Below are 21,185 nucleotides of genomic sequence, written 5' to 3'. Positions count from 1 at the left end.
AATGAACTAACAGTTAACACAACTTCTACAGCATTCACATCAATTTCAGCATTTACAAATGCATTTTTAAAATCAAAAGTTGTAACTGTTAACATCAGCCTGAACTATCATGAATAATTGTATTAACATTTATGAAAATGATATTGCTCATAGATCGTGCTTTTAATGTTGTGTTTTCCATAATACTTGAACAGGTGTTTTCCCTCATAGCTGTAACTACAGTGTAATGTATTGTAGTAGAAGAAACACTGTATCATCATCCAGAATGATTCTTAAATACACAACATTCTTAAATACTTTACAATTAAAAAAGGGGCTCAGATGGAGTGTAGTCAAACAGATTGATTATAATTTGGCTTTACCATCATACGCTGGATAAAATAAGATACAAACTCAAAATCTTCTCAGACGCAGACTGTCTATCCCTCTAACTGCAACACTCTGGCCATATAGAAATGTTTACGAGATATGAGCGCATAATTCATAATTCTGCTTCTGTTTGTGATGCACACTTCTGAGCCTCATTAGAAATAATCATTCCTATTATGCAGAACAAATATATCATCACTTTATATTGAAAGTTAAACCACAGGTGCTCATTTGGCTGAATTGATTGATAAAAATCGCATTAGAGATGATTGGTCCAAAGCATCTCGCTGGTGTCGGCTCGCTGAGTCAATGCAGACATGTGTCTTTAAAAATATATTAAATATTGTTTTTTAAAACTTATGTTCTAAAACATGTACATACAATATGTTAGGTATTTACGCTACAGCTGTGTGGAAAGCGTGTGTATGTGAAATCCTACACGATCCTTGAGAATAAAGCAGTTTTCAGACTGGCCTTGCACAGAAAAATCAATCAATGCAGCCATGTGCCTAGAAACCTTCAGCTGTGACAGCAGTGAAATGTATGTCTTCCTATTAAACTTAAGACTGTGAGCTGCTCTGCTCAGTAATAATCCTGATGGAAGTTTTCGGCAGTGTTATGCCACCCAGAGGACAGGGTGAGTAAATCTTATTTGCAAACTCGCTGGATCCAGTAATGCAAAAAAAATATTTCATAAATAATATTTGTTTCAGCATCCCTGGTCGAAAACGATTGCATATCGTGTATAGAAAAGACAAAATCTATGGATTTGTAGTAACTTTTTTAATAACTTTATAACTGTAATACTTTTATAACGACAGTGGTCTACAGTAATGAAAGTCAATATGGTTTTTGGTCAAAATTATTTGTTATATATTAACATACAAATATATATTTAAAATAAATATATTGAGAGTTTAGTTGCGAAAACTGATTTCAAAAATCTAAGTTTTTATTGTTGTAGCTGTATTTCTTATTACTTATACTTAAAAAAAAACATCTGCAGTTTGATTTATATAAATTCACAATAAAAACTTGATTTCTGAACATTTAAAAAGCGGAAATATGTTTTGCTAATGAATTTTAACAACAGTGAACTAAATTGAGTATAGGCCTAGGCCTATGGTTTAAAATCTCCATTTTCTATTCTTTTCTCTTGACTTGTTTTTACATTTCATTCACAATAACATCGTGACTGTAGAAAGAGAGAAAATATATCAGGAAAGGAGCAATTGAACATCAGAGACAACATTGCGCCTGCAGTGCTGATGATGATCTTTTTAATGAAGTTTGGATGTATTTGTTGGCGTCAGTGTCGCACCTGTTCTCCGAGTACACAAACATGATGCCTCTGCATATTTTCTCTGAGATCAGCAAATCTTGTACGCTGACTTAACAATTTAAACACCACATGTACTTTTTTACAAGACTCGAGATCTCATTTACTTCGGCAAGAACGACACCAGTTTCCAAAGGGTTGTACCCATATACTGTACAGGTAGGCTATACATAATCTGAGCAAAGGGGCCGTTATTCATTTTCCCTGAAAGGGAAAAAATAGATGTAAGATATTGATATAATGTTTTCATTCTGCAATTGGTGCAGTTTTAGATTCACTCCAAACATTGTAATTATATTCTTTTCCCTTCATTATATATATATAATATAGTAATATATAACTACATTTTACACATTATCTTATCTATCCTCAATGTACAGTATGGGGGGCAGGCACCAGTTCTTTAAATGGGTTTACAGGGGGCGCAACCAAGAAAAGGTTTAAAAGATTTTAAATGACATGATGGTAAATAAATGATAAATTCTTTGGGTGAACTAAACCTTTTCTGCTCTGAGAATAAGAGCACGCAACACCGAATCACTAAGATTACATTGTGATAAGAAACAAATACACTTCCCATATAAAGAGGCGTACATCGGTATATCTGCCTCATTTAGAAATGCCGGGGTCATTTACAACCACCGTACAAACACTTTTCCCGGGCAGAAATGACACCCACTTACCGGCACAGGCCGTTTCGAATTCCCATGACTGTAAACGCTTTTTCATCACAAATCATACGTGTTGTTTACAACCAAGAGCTCTCTTTGTACCCTGTCTGTGGCCTCCAAATTGATTTTTTCTATGATCATAAATTAACTCTTGAAGGAAGGGCTGGTCGGGAACGTCAGAGTCAAGACGGTAAATCCATGTCTGGAGTCACCTCAATTACAGAGGAGAGCACGGCTGTAATGTAGACGCCTATCAGAGACTGTACCCGAATACTAATGACAAAATGAAGAACTCGCCATTGATGCTCCACATTTTTATGATAACCAGGCAGGTATAATATTGATGTGTTCAGGGTATAATTAGGATAAATGGATTTTTGATAGATCTTGTTGCAGAGGAGCACGATTGTATCATAAACCAATAAACATAAAGTAATCAAATGTAACTTTATTGATTTAACTAATAATCTAGAAATATAAATGTACCCATATGTAACCAAACACCACACACAAAAAACAAATGGTGCTATATAGCACTAAAAGTGGTTCTTTGGCTCGTAATCATAGGGGAACCATTTTTAGTGCTATATAGCACCTATTTTAAATGGTGCTATATGGCACCTTTATCAAATGGTGCTATGTAGAACCATTAAAGGTGCCATATAGCACTTTATGCTTAATGGTGCTCAACAGAACCAACAATGGTTCTCTGGATCATAATCATAGGAGAACTTCTATATGGCACCTACTTATAAAGAAGCGTTATAGCATTTATCAAAAGGTGCTAGGTAGAACCATAACAGGTGTCGTATATTGTTTTAATTTATCTAATAGGGCTCATTTTAATGCCAGATACTACCATAGACAAGTTGAAATGCTTTAATAAATGACACTTATTAAAAAACATTTTTTAATCGTATCAAAACACCATAGATTTAAAAACCTTTAAATTTATGCATTTAAGCAGCAAATAAAATCTATGCTTAAATAAAGGGAATAAACAGAGGCAATACAAAATTAGATTAGATTCAACTTTATTGTCATTACACATATACAAGTACAGTGTAACAAAATGTAGTTTAGGTCTAACCAGAAGTGCAATTAGCAGGTGCAGGATATACAGTTAGAATAAATACAGGATACAATTTATTTCTTACCACTGAGCTACAGGAAACTTGCCTCTGGAACCACTTCTGTCCAGCAAACGGTTTGCGAGTTATCGCTGATGATGTAAAAAACCTACTTTTGCGAACTAGTCCTTGGTTTTTCGACCGATCGGAACCAAACCAATGCAGATGACTTCTGTGGAGTGTGAATGTAAATAACTAACTAAGTTTACTACTTGTGTAAATGTTCCATTTCAGTGTTTTCAATGTACAAAATGTGCAATAAGTTCTTCAAACTGTAATCAAATGTTCATGGCTTACCTCAACCTCAAACAGCAACCCTGGGTCCTACTTGAACAGTGCAGGTAAATACAATAACCTCATTAGGTTGACATAACATGGTGGATGCTTTCACCAAATACTTGTTTAGTTTTTTAAACATTCATTACTGTGCAGACAGAAACATGCAGGGAGACTATCTAAGCAGTGCAGATTGAATTACCTTTTTTAGTCTGCCATTTACACAGTCCTCAATTTTGCGCCTGAATCTCTCTTTCAGGTGACTCTTCAAGGACTCGAGGTGCCATTACAGACAGCTGCGCAAGAAGTCGTTGGTCCACATCAACAGATGTGTGGTCTCTCAAAATCCAAAGTAGCTTCCGATTAAGTAAAAAAGACACATATTAAAATATAGCCATAACTCAATTAAAGGAGCCAATTAATATACTACTGTACTTACTATTTTGGCCAGTCTAAAACACGTGAACTCAGAGAGAGCCTCCTCTGTGCTGTGGTTGGACACAAAATTTCTTTGGTAGCATTTAATCAGTGCCAACTTTTCTTTTCTGAGCTCTATATTTGGTCGAAGCTTCTCAGTTTCCACCTTCATTGCTCACAGATGTTCCTTGATGCTTCGTTCATCTTCTCCGGCATCTACCTATTAAGGGAAGTTAAATTGTCATAAATGAGGGTTGTCAATAAAATGTAACAAATAAGTGTCAATACTAAAGTGATCAATGACATTATAACCTGTTCCAGTCAACTATGCCATGTTATGTTTAAATAAGGCACAATACTAAACTCACCGGCCACTTTATTATGTACACCTGTCCAACTGCTCGTAAACGCACATTTCTAATCAGCCAATCACATGGCAGCAACTTAAAGCATTTAGGCATGTAGACATGGTTCAGACGATCTGCTGCAGTTCAAACCGAGCGTCAGAATCAGGCAGAAAGGTGATTTAAGTGACTTTGAACGTGGCATGGTTGTTGGTGCCAGACGGGCTGGTCTGAGTATTTCAGAAACTGCTTATCTACTGGGATTTTCACACAAAACCATCTCTAGGGTTTACAGAGAAGGGTCCGAAAAAGAGAAAATATCCAGTGAGCGTCAGTTCTGTGGGAGAAAATGCCTTGTTGATTCCAGAGGTCAGAGGAGAATGGCCAGACTGGTTCGAGCTGATAGAAAGGCAACAGTAACTGAAATAACCACTCGTTACAACAAAGGTATGCAGAAGAGCATCTCTGAATGCACAACACGTCGAACCTTGAGGCGGATGGGCTACAGCAGCAGAAGACCACACCGGGTGCCACTCCTGACAGCTAAGAACAGGAAACGGAGGCTACAATTCGCACAGGCTCACCAATATTGGACAGTAGAAGATTGGAAAAACGTTGCCTGGTCGGATGAGTCTCGATTTCTGCTGTGAAATTCGGATGGTAGGGTCAGAATTTGGCGTCAACATCATGAAAGCATGGCTCCATCCTGCCTTGTATCAACGGTTCAGGCTGGTGGTGGTGTAATGATGTGGGGGATATTTTCTTGGCACACTTTGGGATTTTATGAGTCTGAAAAAAATGGATACGTAAAGAACTTACTCTTTTGTACCTTTTTAGGCAGCCACTGTGTCCACATACAACAAAGAAATGTGGCTCACTTTCATGGAAATACTGCAGGTGTCTGAGGTATTTGTTGTAAGTGAATGTTCTTACATGGCAGTTAGGGCACTGGTACATCAATTGCAGAATACTTGAACCTTACCCAAAAAAGTTTCACAGAATTCCCCCAATTCGATATCTTTTAGCCGCTGGCAAACTTGAACAGAAGTCCATCTCATAAGGTCTGTCATAATCTAAAGAGAAAGATAAAATAAAGGTGAATGTTAGCCTATAACATTATCTGCTATTATGCCTACATGAAAACCTGAATTACTCATATCTGCTAGAACTGTAGTTTAACACAATTTAAACTGAACAGTTACTGTAAATCAGTTAAATGACCACAAGGCCATTAAATGTCTTAAATCCAATTCATTAACACTTGCAATGAATCGCTTACTGTAAATACAGATACAAAAAATATACACGTAATTATGAAACCAAGGATATTTCGTTACACTTTACTGTTTGTAAACTTATCTCTGTTACGTTAAATGAACCCTGTTTTTTTAGTCTCGAGGTTAACGTTAACGTTATGTGTCTCGAGCTTTGTCGGTTGGTTCGTTTTTTTGTTTAAAACTAGCAATTGCAGCTGGTTCGACTTTGTTGGTGTTTTTTGAGCGTGAATGGGATGGTATTCGCATAAAGAAAACTAAATCTGCAATTTAGCTTTACCTTACGCGGTTGGTTTGGCTCTGTCACAAAACGCTATAAGTTAAAGTTACGTTTGCAAATATAAATGAAAAATGTCGCCTGTAGAATACATTTACTAAAGATCCTATTTCTGTGGCACTGTTACTCACCTCGATATATATTTGCTTCTTTTCCGTCTGAATCCGCGTCCACGATGAAGTTTTCTCCTCAGGAAGCTTTGAACTCGCGCTTGCATGGTGCGTCCACCTGATTGGCGAATGGTTGCTAGGTTACGTGACGTGCTCTGGTCAAATGCAGTTCTGAGCAGGTCCAGCTCAGGTTTTTAGCGATTTAAGTGCTTGTTCATGGTGGGATTTTATAATCTATGTAAATAAGATTAAAGATGGTACGGTCTAAACCTTTTATAAAGGAAATGTAACTATATACGTAAGATATAATTTAAAACAATGGTGTGATAAAAAACACTTCCAACTCATTTTTGTGGGCAGGACACATAACCATTGTTGTATTATGTCTAATATCAAGACTATAGTTATTGAGAATATTGAGAATGCTTTTGATAATCTATCTGAATATTGCCTATTTATAATTTATTATATTTTGCTTTTCACCCAGTATGTGACACACTGAAGACATTGGAAATTAGTAGTCTACTTGAATGCAGTTTCCAACAGAAAGGTCAGGGCATTGAGATCATAGTAAATGATTGAAAATGTCATTATATAAGCTTAAATCACAAAACATTAATATATAATATTTCACTAAATAACACAAAGCAAAGTTAATATATGAGAAAAAGGCAATAGCCCAAAAATTGAGTTTGTGATATAATTTCGGTGACTTCGCACACCCATGTGAAGTCTCTTATCCATTTACATTCATTCAAAGACTACAGCCGTTCACCATGTTTTAGCTTTCTCTCATCCTCCTTTCTCCTTCCACATAATTTAAGCTACAACTAACAGCTCTCACATCCCAGAATTATCTTGTTGTTTATGTTGTTTTCAATCCTTTCCCCAACTAAAGAGACTAAGAGAGAGTTGAGATCCTAAATAACTATATACTGAGGGGTTAACGGTTTACTTGTACGGCAGTGGTGCTATATAGCACCTTAACAACCCCAAAGAACCAATGAAGAACCGCTGAAGAACCATACAGGTGCTTAACTGGTTCTTTATACAGTAGCGGTGCTATATAGCACCTCAATCATCCCGAAGAACCGGTGAAGAACCGGCGAAGAACCTTTTTTTTTCTGTGTGCATACTGTACAGAAATAGAGGCAGAAATAATACAAACACTTTCTGATTTAGTAAACAAAATAGAAGGTCTGGTTTATTAATGTAATCTACTTCAGTATCATCTAAAATAGGGATATACAAATATACAAAGACCCATGTAAGAATATTCACAAATCTGTGTGACCGGAGGAAATTGATTTGATATTCAAAGTCCTCAAAGTTTCAATGTGTTTGTTCAGCTTTTTTGTAATATACTTCAAGGCAAAATTTCAATGTTGACCGTTTTTTTAGGAATATATGTAGGTGTGCTTGTATATAACAAAAAGGCGAGATGCGACATTTAATCAAACACACCTGAATTTCTGCAGTTCTGTTTGTTCCAGGTCTGTGCATACTCACTTTCTCTCTTTGCGGTTACATTTTCTTTCAGGAATCGGGGTTGTTACAGGGTCATTTTGATCTTTCAGATCTTTTAGATTTGGTCCCCAAACAATCAGACTTCTTTTTTCTTTTGTATAGAAAAAGTAAAAGAAACATTCAAGCTTGCACACGCTCAATCATTCGGTGTCACACATTGCAGGAAGGGTGTGCAGCACTATTGAGTGGTCATTCAGTCGAGTGGTTTTGTCCTCCATTACATTCCCTTTACAGGGGGAACAGAGCGCTAGTCATGGTCCATCACTGCTAGCTCCCATGCAGCAAAGTCCATTTATTCTTTTGGTCCATTGCTTTGTCGAGAGAGATTTCTGAAGGTCACCCTGTGGTCAGAATGTTGTCTGGGGTCTCAAGGGTCTCAGCGATGTCCTCCAGCTTATCTAGAAGCTCGGAGAAGGAAGGTCTTCGGAATGCCTCCATCTAAAAGAGCATAAGACATGAGTTACAGTTTGTTTTTTATGTTGTTTGCTTCGATAGCTAACCAGGTGGGTTCGGAGTGAAACATTTCGAGTGAAACAGTTTATGCATGATAGGTGTTAGTCCGTGCACAGTTGCACCATATTGAAGACACCCTGGAGCCCATCATGCATACCTGGCAACAGCTGGCAGACAGTTCCAGAACCCGCTCTGGGCAGCCCTGCACCAACTCTCTGAACGACTCCACATTCAGCCCATAATCCTGTCAACATACGACAGACTGATTTTCAAAATCTTTAGAAAGAATAAATCACATAGGACATGATGTGGCTTTGTCAACATTTACTGGTTAACACTTAACACTAAACTGCACAAACAATCGGCAAATAATAAAAAGTCAAAGACAAATTTCACATACACATTATTCCAAAGCAAACTTTACGATAACATCAGACTTTCACGATATTATCCTGATATTTCATGAAGCGGCTTTTTTACATAAATAAATTAAAAATATTTGTTTTCATTTTGTTTGTTTTGAATCATACTCAAAATATGAATATAGTCTATAACCATTGTGACTCTTAAACGGTTGCAGAACTATTTACAATATTATTACATGTGTAGTATTAACACAAAATCGATAAACATGTTTTTAATATCATGATCGTTGACAACACCGGTATCGTGACACCCCTACTTTAAGTCAAGTCAAAGTTATTTTAACAGCGATACGTTACATTGTATATAAGCAAAAAAGAGAGAAAAAAAATGTTGAACACGAATAAAGAAATGACACCTAAAAATAATATGAAATCACAATCAAACTTTACAAACGCATAAAAATCCCCAAATAAAAGATCCTATCAACAACAACTATTGGCCTCTTTGCCAGAGTATAAAGCTTATCATAACCATTTGTCTTTAGCGTCATACGTGCAGCTGTAGAAAATGTGCATTGACCAGAAACTCATCATGCTTGATGTGATAGATGAGAGATGAATAAATCTATATTCTAAAGATCTTAAATGTCCATTCGATGGTTCCTTCGACCTTGATCAAATCTGTCTCTTCAACCCCTTCAAACATCATCGACTGTCTATCAGACTTAATCAGGCGTAAATGACCACACTGCTGTACACCAGAGGGAAATCATTCCCTATGACCTTCATTTCATCCCCAGTGTGTACAACACCACAACACAAATTCATAAAACATAAGAAGCGTCTCATACTTAAGAACTGTAATCACACCTAAACTCATAGAGGTTTAACAGCTTATTGTAAGTGAACAAAAGGGTTTCATTTGCATACATTTATTTAAACCTCTATCGCACAATGTTGCATCGGAGATATAGTTTAGAAATGTTTGATTTTAGCGTTTGATTTCATTTTAAAAGCAATTTTGAAAAAATATTGTATTAAATATTATATTTTTGACTCTACTTTGATGTTTGTTGCCTACGAGCAAATATGTTGTATGAAAGTATAAAGCACAATGCATACGGATACAGCTACTCTCTATATGTATTTGAATAGGATATATGTTCCAAATTATTTAAATGAATTAAAATCTGCCCTTAATATTTGTATTGTACATTTTATTTATTACAAAGAAAGTGAGAAAAAGGGTTTTCGAGCATTCACCAGAGGGTCACAAGACTTGTGTTTTGAAAGCATCCTTTACCTGGGTCCTGGGCAGCACCTCTGGGTCGGCAGGAATTCTTGCCAAGATCTCACACAGCATGATCCCGAAAGAGAAGACATCGACCTGCAATTTAAGAGGGCAGAACATCCACAGCTCAGTCTCTAATCGCATAAGCAACAGCACAGTCCTGCACTTTATCACTGACAGTGAGCTACAAACACAACTGTACACAGGTCATTCCAATTTAAATGACTTTCTAAATAAAAAGCGACAAAACATAATGCTCGTTTTATAGATTCTATACACGTGTGCAAAAAATACAATTATGGCAAAGGATGATAGTAAAATTGAATTCTCAATATATAAAAGGTCCAGTGAAATTTACAGTAGCTGCATCTGGTGAGGTTGTGATTTATCACCAACGGCTAACTCCATCCCTCCGACTACACAGGACAAAAATGTTGTTGCATATTGCCGAAAGAGATAACATATTTACAAAAAACGTGCTCTAGTTTGTCCGTTTAGGGCTACTGTAGAAACAACATGGTGAATTCCATGCAAGGGGACCCACGATGTATGTAGATAGAAATAGCTCATACTAAGACATATCGCTCCATTATGTATAAAACTATGAAGTCATAGGTGTGTATATTTTATTGCATTTCTGTCAATAGATCCTCCTTAATAGCACCTTTAACCCTGGGGGTCTCCAACCTGTTTCCCTGAGAGGTGAAGTAGCGACCAATATATTGAGCAGTTTGACTATTCTTTGTTTCCCTGGCAAAATTTGTTGTGCAAAAAAATGTAAAGCCATTAAAATGATTAATGTACTGAATAATCATTTGAATGTGGGAGGGGCGGCTTAATCAACTTTATATATTTGTATTTGTACAGTTCATTTTTCATTAGTTTCATAAACAGTAACCGAATCGTTAAATATTGTTTTATACTTCAAAGTTTACTCATTTATTTTCATTGCTACTCAGTTCTGTTCTCAATACCTTGCGGTTGTACGGCTCTCCTCTGAGCATTTCAGGGGCCATCCAGAACGCCGACCCCACCAGAGACATCTTCCTGTCAGGGTCGTTTGCGGGCAGCTCCCCCACCTCTCTGGCCAAGCCAAAGTCAGTCACCACCGCTTCTCTCCCTCGCGAGGTCACGCGGATTAAACAGTTCTGCATCAGCAAAAACAAAAGATCTCCCTTGAATCGTGTTGCACCACACGCCACAAGAGATCAGCGTCAAATCTGTATTTCGTATATTTCAAAAGAAATAAAAACAAGGAGGAGGTTTTCTCAGCATCTCAGATCCTCATAAGTAGGAACAGAGTAAAGAGATGTTGAGAACACATCATTTGAAAACAGAGTACCATAATCTCCACAAGAGGGCAACACTGCTCTATGGGTAGATCAAGAGATAAGTGTATTAGCTTTATATTATGCATTTTCTTGACAAATATGACCCACAGTCCCACTTTATGATTTAAAACCAACCCGTTCACTATAAGCCTACTCTGCTATTCATTTATTCAAATCTGACCTGACCAGTTATCCAGCTTTATAATACACCAAGAATAAAAAAGCAGTGAGTTCAGGCCTTAAAATGTTTGAAAAGCTGCTTTAAAATACCACAAACTCACAGCGATTAATGGAGTTGGCAACCGTCTACAGTTTAAAATAAACTAAATAAACCAAATGACTTGGCTGAAGACGTATTAATTATGCATATTATTATGAATAAATGTTATAACACTGGACACTTTAATCCCTTTGCTGTACATCTCAGATTTTACAAGTAAATCTATAATGTATCACTTCATGGCTCAGTGCTTTCATTTAACCAGATATTTCGGTTTCCTAGAATGTACAAAAACATTCTCAATGAAACAAACATTATGCAAATGTAGCGCTCGAGGCAATCTAGTGATGATCACATGTGGCTGTGTGGTGGATACATGCTCCCAAAATCGTACAAGAGTATCTGTGATGACAAAACATCACCCTTCTGTCTGATTTATACTGATCTCAAAGCACTTCTTTCAAGGCGTTAGGTCAATCTGTAGGTTGAGGTTTTATATCAAGGATGAGAAGGGGTTGTGTAAATCCGTTTTCGAAGAATCTGGTGGTTTCAAAGAAAAAGATGCATGCTGTGAAATTGTTCATTTGAACATATGAAGGTTAGGTTTAGAGTTACGGTTAGGCGTAGTCGATGGAAGTAGCCATTAGGTGGGAATAAAAACAATAAAAGTGCACTCAAGATAAACGTAATAGTGAGAGGAAAAGAACCAAGAGGTTAGCCTGTGAAAGCAACAGCAGGTTTAGAGTTTATGGAATGGTAAATGTTGGCTTCAGCAGAGTATTAGCATTATAAAGGTTTGACCTCAACGTCTCTCTTCAAACATACAGACTCCTGTGTTCTCTATTCATTGCAGCCTGGCAACTGCCACAGTTAAAACTGTCAGACACTGGGACTGTTTTTTATTGCTCAAAACTTTATGAGCTTCCCATTCTCCCCCCACAAAACAACAAATTCTTGGCTACTGGTCTATTTTCATTTATCCTCTCTGCTTAGAAATAAATGATGTGCTGTGCGTACATACAGTGGCCCCCAAAATCTTGACACTCATATGTACTGTATGGGTTTTATTGCATTTGATAAAATATCATTTTAATTAAAAATGATTGAATGATATTATATTCTAGATATTATACATTTGACTATATTCTCTATAATAGAATTATATTATATATACTTTAGACTTAAATTATATTTTGTTCTTATATTTTAGACACTACACTTTTTTCTTATATTTTACATTTTAGTTTTCACCTGTAATATTTTGCTAAATTTGAAGAATTTACCAGATTTGCAAAAGAGGGGCTTTAAATCATGTATTGAACATGTTCAAAACATGGTTCAGATGAAGTCAGCCAAATAAAAAAAACGACATTAAATGCTTCTCTGATTATCTATAAATGCAAGACGTGTTCCAGGCACACACCTCGAACTCAAGGTTCAATGCTTTCTAGATATTATAGATATTCCGTAATAAACGCCTGCTTTGCCAAAATGACTTGACTTTGAACTGTTCATTCTGCCAGACCTTAGAGTTGAGGTCTCTGTGGTAGATGTTCCTGTAGTGCAGATAGGCCATCCCTCGGCTAATATCACAGGACAGATCGATTTTCTCTCTCCAGCAGAGATTTACGTCAACCCTGGCCAGCAGCTCCTCCAGACAGCCTCCGCTAACATACTAGGTGTGGAGGAGTAAACGGCATGAGATTATAAAACATAACCCCTTTGAAAACTGACCCGACGACCGCTTCTCATTTATACTGTGAAAATGCATGTTAAATGAGTCTATTCGAAAAAATGTGCTGTGGAAAATTATACATTCGGACTTTTGTTAAATGATGATGAGTCAAGAATTGTGTCATAAGCTTTGCCGGGCAGAAAGCAGGGCAGGTATTAGAAGCTTTAAATTGTAAATACTGACTTCTTAATATTGCCACCCACCTCGAGAATAGGGTACATCTTGTTCTCCTTGACACAGATCCCCAGGTACCTACAATAAAACAATACAGATACTTTATCTTCCAGACTGACATTATCATGCAAAGTTCAATGCAGGACAAAAGCAAAGTGGCCATTCGGCATATAATGAACTTCTTATTTAAGTCTTTGTTTTTTTAAACCATTGTAAACTTTTTTCAAACTCGTTTTTGTTAACTCAGCGAAATAAATGCTGGGAAAAGACTTTTGGTGGTTTGTTTAAATCACTAAATCCAAAAACAAACTCAAAAAGGACTGTTTTATTATTACTAAGCATAAAAAATATAACCATTTACAGTACAAAATACTTTTGGACTTTATATTCAGTTACAGGATGAACGCGAGTTGTTGAGTGGGCGCTCTGAGCATCCGGCCGGTGTGGGATTGATGGTTGATGATTAATAGTAAGTAGAGGCGGCTCACCTCACTATGTTGGGGTGGGAGAGCTTCTGAAGGAGGCTGATCTCTCTTACAATGCTGTCCTGATCCACGTCATTCTTATAGATCTTCACCACCATGACCTTTTTCGTAGTGCTGTGGACCACCTGACCGATCAACAGAGAACAACGTTAACAACCAACATATCTAGTGAACATATCTAAAAGAGCACTAGAGTAAATTATATTTTTATTACAATCAGCATAATATGAATATTATTTTATAATTTGTATATATTCTTATAAAGATATTATAAAAGTATAACGTATTACAATTATAGTACATTTTTTGTTTAAAACGGGATATTTGGATTAATACAATTTATAGGATTCACTGCAATGATTTTTTTCTCATTTGTTTCTTTTATAACCTTTTATTATGTTTCTACTTTTTGTGTTTAAATGTATTTTTGTAAAGCTACTTGCTTTACAACCAAGCGCTAAAAACAAACAAACTTTATTCATCCTCATATTGTTCCAAACCTGTATGACTCCCTTGCACATTTGTGCAAAATCTGAGCAAGTGTGTTTTAATGCAAGCAAGGGAGCATGACAATTAACAATTTTGTCATATTTCATTTATTCATTTGTGTTTATTATTGTTTTAATTTATTTTATTTGTCTTAAAATAATATAAATTATTATTATAAATGCTATGTCTTTTAATTGTTTATATTTTTTAATATATATTTTCTATAAATGTATTAAAAAAATGTGTTGTACAGTATTTATTGAGCTCAAACTACATTTAAAATCCCAGAATGTGAATTGGATCTCGGCGGTAGGACTGATTTCAGTTTTTTTTCTTTACCACACCTATACACAAAACTCGCAGCAAAACAAATGAAAGGAACGCCGTGCTTCTCCGGCCCTGGAGTCAACTTAATGGCATCCCTTTCATTCAAAGAGTGTCTTCCTTTAGGACACCATGTTCTTTAAAGAAAAATTACGTCATCTTTTGGCCCGTGGTGTGAGAATGGTGACAGTGGAGGCTTGTGGGACTTTTCTTCATGTTTTTCTGTGTATTACTGTTGTAAACTGTTATCTGCGTGCCATCATTCTGCTGCTATTATGTTCACCACAGCAGAATAGAAATCATAACCATAGAAAATCTCTGATGTGACTATACTTCACACAGAAGATAATATCAAGCACACATTAACATCCCCTTGTGGAATTTTTGTGAGCTCTGTACATAAATCACTAGAGATTTTCCACACATTACCTTATAAAAGACCAAAACAACTTTCGTGCTGCTGGTGTCCAAATGATCAACAAACTCTCAAACCAGTTTCAAATGAACATTTCCATTTGTTTCTTCCTTGTTTCTTGAGGCATTCAAGATAATTTCCCATGACTGGGTGGCGACTGTACGTGATGTTAAGCGTGTTTTCCTTTGTTGGTTTGCAGGATGTAGCATGTTTTTGACAGACTATAATCACATCATGTCTGAAAAGTACTGCTTAAGGATTAACAGGGCTGTGAGTCTCAGACTAAATGATCAGGTGAAAAGATTATTTTGCATTTTAGAATAAAGGCAGGTAACAGAAAGTAACCCCAACAATTATCTTTACAACAGGTATGGAACACAATCTATGCCATCTCTTGGATGGCAACAATGGTGAAACAAAGCCATTCATCTCATTCGAATAACTCTTGATGTAGCTCATTTTCGCAGATCTGATCAAGTCAGTGGACTTCACCAAAAGCATAAATATCTAACAATATTCTGTATCAATTGTTCAGTAGTGAACATCTGGACTCACTAGCCAATCAGCATCGAGAAATCTGTTTATCTATTCATGTAGTTCCAAAGACTGAAAGAACACACATTAATGCTTTAGATAAAAGTGTCTGCCAAATGTGTAAATGTAATAAACACTTAATTTTTTGTACACTTTTTTTCATTTTAAAAGTAAAATCTTGAAACATTTCACTGAATATCCCAGACTGTACATTCATTTTTCCTCCACTATCAATAACAGGAAAGCAGTACTTACCTTATAGACTCTGGAGAAAAATCCAGTACCAATAAGCTCTGCGCTGAAGTCTTCCCAGAATTCCAGTTTGCGGACAGTGGTGCGGAGACGGTGAAAGCAGTCCATCTGACAGTAAGTGTCCGTGGATTCATTGAGTAGTGTTGGGCTGACTGGTTCTGGCTTAGAGTCCACCTCACACATGTTGGAGATCTCATCTACAACAGAGAAGAGACACAAACGATAAAGCCTACAATAAAGCTTTACAAAACAGAAGTGGATAAAGAGCATTTATTTGTACGACTCTAAAGATCAAATACAACACAAATCTACAAGAATACATGATTTAAATTGCCATCACATCCTATTGCCCATATGCCAGGTGCCCAGATCCCAAATAAATTGTCATAGTAAGACGTCTATGCCGATGACGTTTGAACTGAAGTCAATATGGCTTTATTAAGGCCTAAGAGCTTCCTAATGACCTCATTGAATGATCACACAATATGAGACAACATGAGGTCAGTGTTTAGATACTGGTCTAAACAAAAGCAAGGCACCCACAGACTTTAAATGTATTTGTCCCTCCAGATGCTCAGTTTAGATAGCGTTGTGTACTATGTGCACCTTTACCTGGAGTGTTGTGTGGCAAGAAACACAATCTCAGATTACATATAACATGTGCTTTACAATGAAAACATATGTGTGCATGTCTGCACAATGTGGAAAAATAGAAGATTATCGTATTATCAATAGATTGCATCATTGCACATAAAGCACATCCTTCTTGATGCTCAGAGCACTGCGTGACCTAACTGTCCATCATCATGTTTATTTTTCGGTGAACTATCCCTTTACAACCCTGGTCCACAGCTTAGTTAGCTCTGCTTTAGATTTATATTCAGATTTTTCGCCTTATTACGTTTATTTCGCAATATTACGTTTATTCAGTTGTTTAGCAAAAGACAATAAAATATAAAATACTTCAATGTTCATTAAATGATAATGTGCTTTGTGCTACAAGGTGACATTCTTGACAGATGGACAAGCGGTTTATTAAACAGGTTGCACGCCTGTTGCCTCATTAATATGCAAATACATGCAAATACATAACAATATCTCATTTCAAAATCAGACTAGCACCTAGGTCAACTAAACTGTTTTAAGAATTATAATGGGACAATCATATTGAACAACTTTAAGGGTGAAAACGGCGTATTAGATGACTGGTTGCAATGGAGTACTGCTTATCTCAAAGGTGATGTAATGCAGACACAAGGGAAACAGTCTAAGCTCAGCATAAACAGCTGGTTAGATCACTTGCTCACTGTATGTTTATGCAGAAAAATTATATAATCATTGGAGAGCTTTTGCAGGGATTTGCAGAGTTAGATAGAATAAGCTCTCCTGTTTGTCTTTAGAATATATAATTTAGTCCATAGGTATGTTCCTTTGCTTCACTTTACCTCATCATTTAAGTCGAGACAAACACTACATTGATCAACCATCATACCTATGACGGAGAAGTTAATATTACTATAGTAAACTAAAGAAATCCGCATGCAAAGATAAACAGGTCATCTAAGCAGATGCAACATGCAGAAGATAAGATAAAGAACCCAAAAGAAGATAAGAAACTAAGAGAAAGTGACTATTGCCAGTGCATAGCTGGCTGACATTTGATAAGTTTTACAATCACCCATACGCACGCACGGATGAACTGATTTACCTGCTTACATAGAAAGAGTCGTTATGTGTGACACCTGAAACCTGCTTTGCCAGACATAGTGTGCCCGTCTCGCATGCAAACGACAATGGTGATTGTAGGTGCTCAGGTTCTCAGCTGACGTTGTCTTTGAGCTATTTTCTGGGGGTTTAGCAAGGCAAGATCTCTCTTTCAACATCTCTGGGTATGTTCATGTAAATGAGACATGAAAAGGAACAAACACCGTTTTGGAAGCAAGTGCGGAACGGTTTCAGATGTAGTGTGACGTAAAGCACTTGTTTGATCTACTTTGGGGGCAAGAGAGAGAAAGGGCGGAAAGAAAATAAGTCGGTCTTTGGAGGGCCGTCTCAGAAACATGGCTCACTGAAATGGCCCACAGATAAACAACCCCATGTTATCTGATTATTAAATGTAGGAAGGTTGAAAAAAGGGATTTTGAAGAGTGAAAAGAAAAAAACATGCATGCTTTCATTTTTAGTAACCCTCATGTCATTCCAAACCTGTATGAGTTCTATTCTTCTGCAGAACAAGGAAAAATATATTCTGAAGAACACTGGTAGCCAAACAACATTGCTCCTGTTGACTTCCCTTGAAGGGCACAAAATATCTTTTGTGTTTTCCAGAAGAAACACAGGTGCTCTAAAACACCACAAGGGTAAAAATGGGCCATTTCCAAACCACCTGTGGTAAATAATTCAATGTAAATGGAGAACTCCTTTGGATGTTCTTTACATTACAGATCTATTCAGCTTCTTTCTCATCATGTGCAACTGAAGCCCTCCAGGTCATGTCCCCCTCTGCTTTCATGACGTGAGCTCAGAAACGTGTGAATGAGAGAGAAAAGGTGAGAAAAAACAGGAGGGAGATTACAGGAGAAGGATACAGGATAAAGCCAGTAAATCATGAATGTTTTCTTGAATGTTCAATATCACGGTTTGGCTACATTTTATCCCAAAGTTTAATTATACAAGAATATTCAGTGCAATGTCTTCACAGATGGCAACTGATACAGCAAGCTGTGTAAATCTGTCTCATTTCAGACGTAAGCATCTTTGCACCTCTGATTTGGCCTTTGGTTACCCTGGTGTCACACAGACGGTTAGGCTGGTCTCAGTCATTACATGAAATCAATACGGCCAAATGCATAATTTACATGAACAGGGCATGTCTGTCCTGTACTCTATGCACGTGATGGTGCAGTGAGTGACAGCAAAAAATGGTAATACCATGGTACTTTCATATATACCCAAGCAAAGAACGCTTTATGTGCCATAAAATGACAAGGTAATTCAAACTAAACCATTTTAAACCATGTTAATGGAAAAATAAACACGGAGTCTGAAAAACTTTACACATTCTTGATATCTGTGGTTTTGACTTTGGATTGTCGTCTGTTGTAGGTATCAATTAATGTCAGACCTGTGCATACTCAGTTTTACAACAAACGGACGTCTTCAATGAATAATCACTGGCTATCAGTTTCCTTTAGGAAAGTAAGGTAAGGAGTTACTCTATAGGACATGGATAGCTGAACTCTGAAACACTGGAAAAAAAGTTGGTACGGTGAAGTCGGAGAGGTCAAGTTTAAAGAAGGATGATATAAGACTGAGTGCATAGAAACCTACACGGGCAAAGAACGCCTCAAGAGACGCTTAATTGGACGACTAACACAGCTGATATTTGTGTAATTGTAGATGCTTGTACCGATATGTAGACAGCAGGGTGGAGGATTGCCAATATACATTTACATTTATTCATTTGGCAGACGCTTTTATCCAAAGAGACTTACAAGTAGTTTTTTACAGTGGCACATTACTGCAGAGCAATCAGGGGTAAGGTGCCTTGCACAAGGGCACTTCAGTCATGACCTGCTGGCACTGAGATTCGAACCGGCAACCTTATGCACAAGCCCAACGCTCTAACCACCAGGCCACAGCTGACGCTTCTATCAAGCCCGTGACCTTGGGCCACACAAAAATCACAACAGATTCTGACAAGGATGTCTCCGACATCGAGTTCCCATCATTCATCACTCTAGGGGCAGTGTGATTGGCTATATTTTTTGGTACTGCTTTAAAGAGTACCGAACATTCTCTAAAGGTTTACTTTGATGACACGACAATGGTAAAACAGAGAAATGTAAAGAAATTTAATGTTTTATTTACCCAAATTTATAAACAACCGTATGACATCTAAGCAAACAAACAATACAACAATCCTAAAACTTTCAATCAAAAAGAATTTAGTTTCAGCTTTCGTGTAAAGCACTTGCTACTTCAGAAAACGAAGACCAGCCATTCTTCAACATAAATATATAACACCTATGTTAACTTAATTTGAGGTGTTTTCTGTACATGAAAGGACTACCAACTGTGTGGAGAGTGTTCTGGCACAGCACTTTTATCCTATCGTCTATGTTTGCAGACCTATGTCGGTATAAAAACCCTGCAGTTTGTTTCCTCGCCAGATACGAATATGGGATTTACCGCTGCATTTTCACTCGTACTCTCTGACCTCTCGACAAATCTTCACACCTACATCATCTGGGAAACAAAGTGCCAACCTCCACACAATATAAATCCTCTTGATAGATGTGAGGGATGAATTAGTGAGCATGAAATCAGATACACTCAGAGCGCCAATCGCATCAAAACAAAATCACATCTATTATTAATAATATTAATTTATTTACTGTTTAATACTGCAGAGAATTTCTGACACCTCTGATTTAACACGCAACTTATTTTAACCTGACTATCAGAGGGACATTAAACTCTCTGCCAAAACCAAAACACCTCAGACATCATCCTCAGAGCACTTAAACAATAGTAAGTAGCTCATTTTATATACAAGTATTATGTATAACTAAATAAAGACTTACTCCACCGGTTCAGTAAACTGTTCATATGCATCATCAAGAGGCGATGGTCTTCCCGAGACTGCTTCTGGAAAAGATCACACAAGTACATGAAACACCAAGGGAACCAACTACCCAAATAAGCATAACTTTAATTTCATTCATAATTTGCAAGTGATCCGTTTCCCTCAACATTCCTCTCTATTGTTCAATTTGTATTATGTACATTTTTAAAGCATTCTGGCCCTAGCACTAGCATTCTGACAAAAAGCACGGTCAAATACACTGTTTATTTGAATATGCAAAATATAAAATTGAAATATATAAAAAACTAACAGTATTCCTATTCGTCAAGTAAAACACGCATTTCTAAATAGGTTATCCTATTTCTTTCGGAATACATCTCAAATAAACAACGATTATAAAAAGGGTAAGGTGTACTACTTACAAAACCATTGGTTTTTCTCGCACGCTTCTGCGATAAGGTGTCTTTGATGCTGATGTTGATAGTACATCAAAGTCGACGCTGTTGTGAAGGCGGACGATCCGTCCAGTGCGCATTCCCGCAACCTGTGACCTGCGCGCTCCCGTGCACCGAACGCGCGCGCAGCTCAAGCCAGTAAAAGTTTGATCAGTTGCTACAGAAACGCGCGAGTCTTCATGCACATCATACCCTGCGCATATCTGCGCATACACACCTCACAAACCAATAGACACAGCCTGCGAACTTGAAGCGCCACCCACGCGCGAAACAGATTTTGCGCGTTTGATGTCCTCCTTGATCTCTTGCAAAACGTCGAAAGATAAGGAATGATGTAAAT

General features: G+C 37.1%; 1 protein-coding gene across 2 annotated transcripts; it reads right to left on the bottom strand.

Annotated features, from left to right (window-relative positions):
* Window positions 1-7,382: 7,382 nt before the first annotated feature.
* On the bottom strand, window positions 7,383-21,050 carry LOC306911376 (dual specificity testis-specific protein kinase 2). Of its 2 annotated transcripts, none has more exons than XM_079486672.1 (10): window positions 20,813-21,050; window positions 20,389-20,452; window positions 15,806-15,999; window positions 13,792-13,913; window positions 13,333-13,381; window positions 12,920-13,069; window positions 10,818-10,991; window positions 9,856-9,939; window positions 8,345-8,431; window positions 7,383-8,172 (listed from the first exon to the last, which is right to left on the bottom strand). In XM_079486672.1, the coding sequence occupies exons 2-10, from the start codon at window positions 20,420-20,422 to the stop codon at window positions 8,071-8,073; spliced, it is 996 nt and encodes a 331-aa protein (XP_079342798.1). In that variant the 5' UTR covers window positions 20,423-20,452; window positions 20,813-21,050; the 3' UTR covers window positions 7,383-8,070. The 2 variants fall into 2 exon arrangements, with proteins under 2 accessions (XP_079342798.1, XP_079342799.1); XM_079486673.1 differs by having other exon boundaries at window positions 20,389-20,449; window positions 20,813-20,936.
* Between the last annotated feature and the right edge of the window lie 135 nt (window positions 21,051-21,185).

Source organism: Barbatula barbatula (assembly GCF_947034865.1).
Source record: "Barbatula barbatula genome assembly, chromosome: 22".
Classification (NCBI taxonomy): Eukaryota; Metazoa; Chordata; class Actinopteri; order Cypriniformes; family Nemacheilidae; genus Barbatula; species Barbatula barbatula.
This window is presented reverse-complemented; position numbering and strand designations above follow the sequence as displayed.

What these genes read in the sequence shown, in the direction of transcription:
- LOC306911376 (XM_079486672.1), bottom strand. Translation starts at nt 20,422, where the DNA reads ATGATGCATATGAACAGTTTACTGAACCGGTGGA. An exon ending in TTTTCTCCAGAGTCTATAAG is followed by an intron (nt 13,914 to 15,805) that starts GTAAGTACTGCT and finishes TTGATCGGTCAG; the next exon opens with GTGGTCCACAGCACTACGAA. An exon ending in GAGAGCCGTACAACCGCAAG is followed by an intron (nt 9,940 to 10,817) that starts GTATTGAGAACA and finishes CTTAAATTGCAG; the next exon opens with GTCGATGTCTTCTCTTTCGG.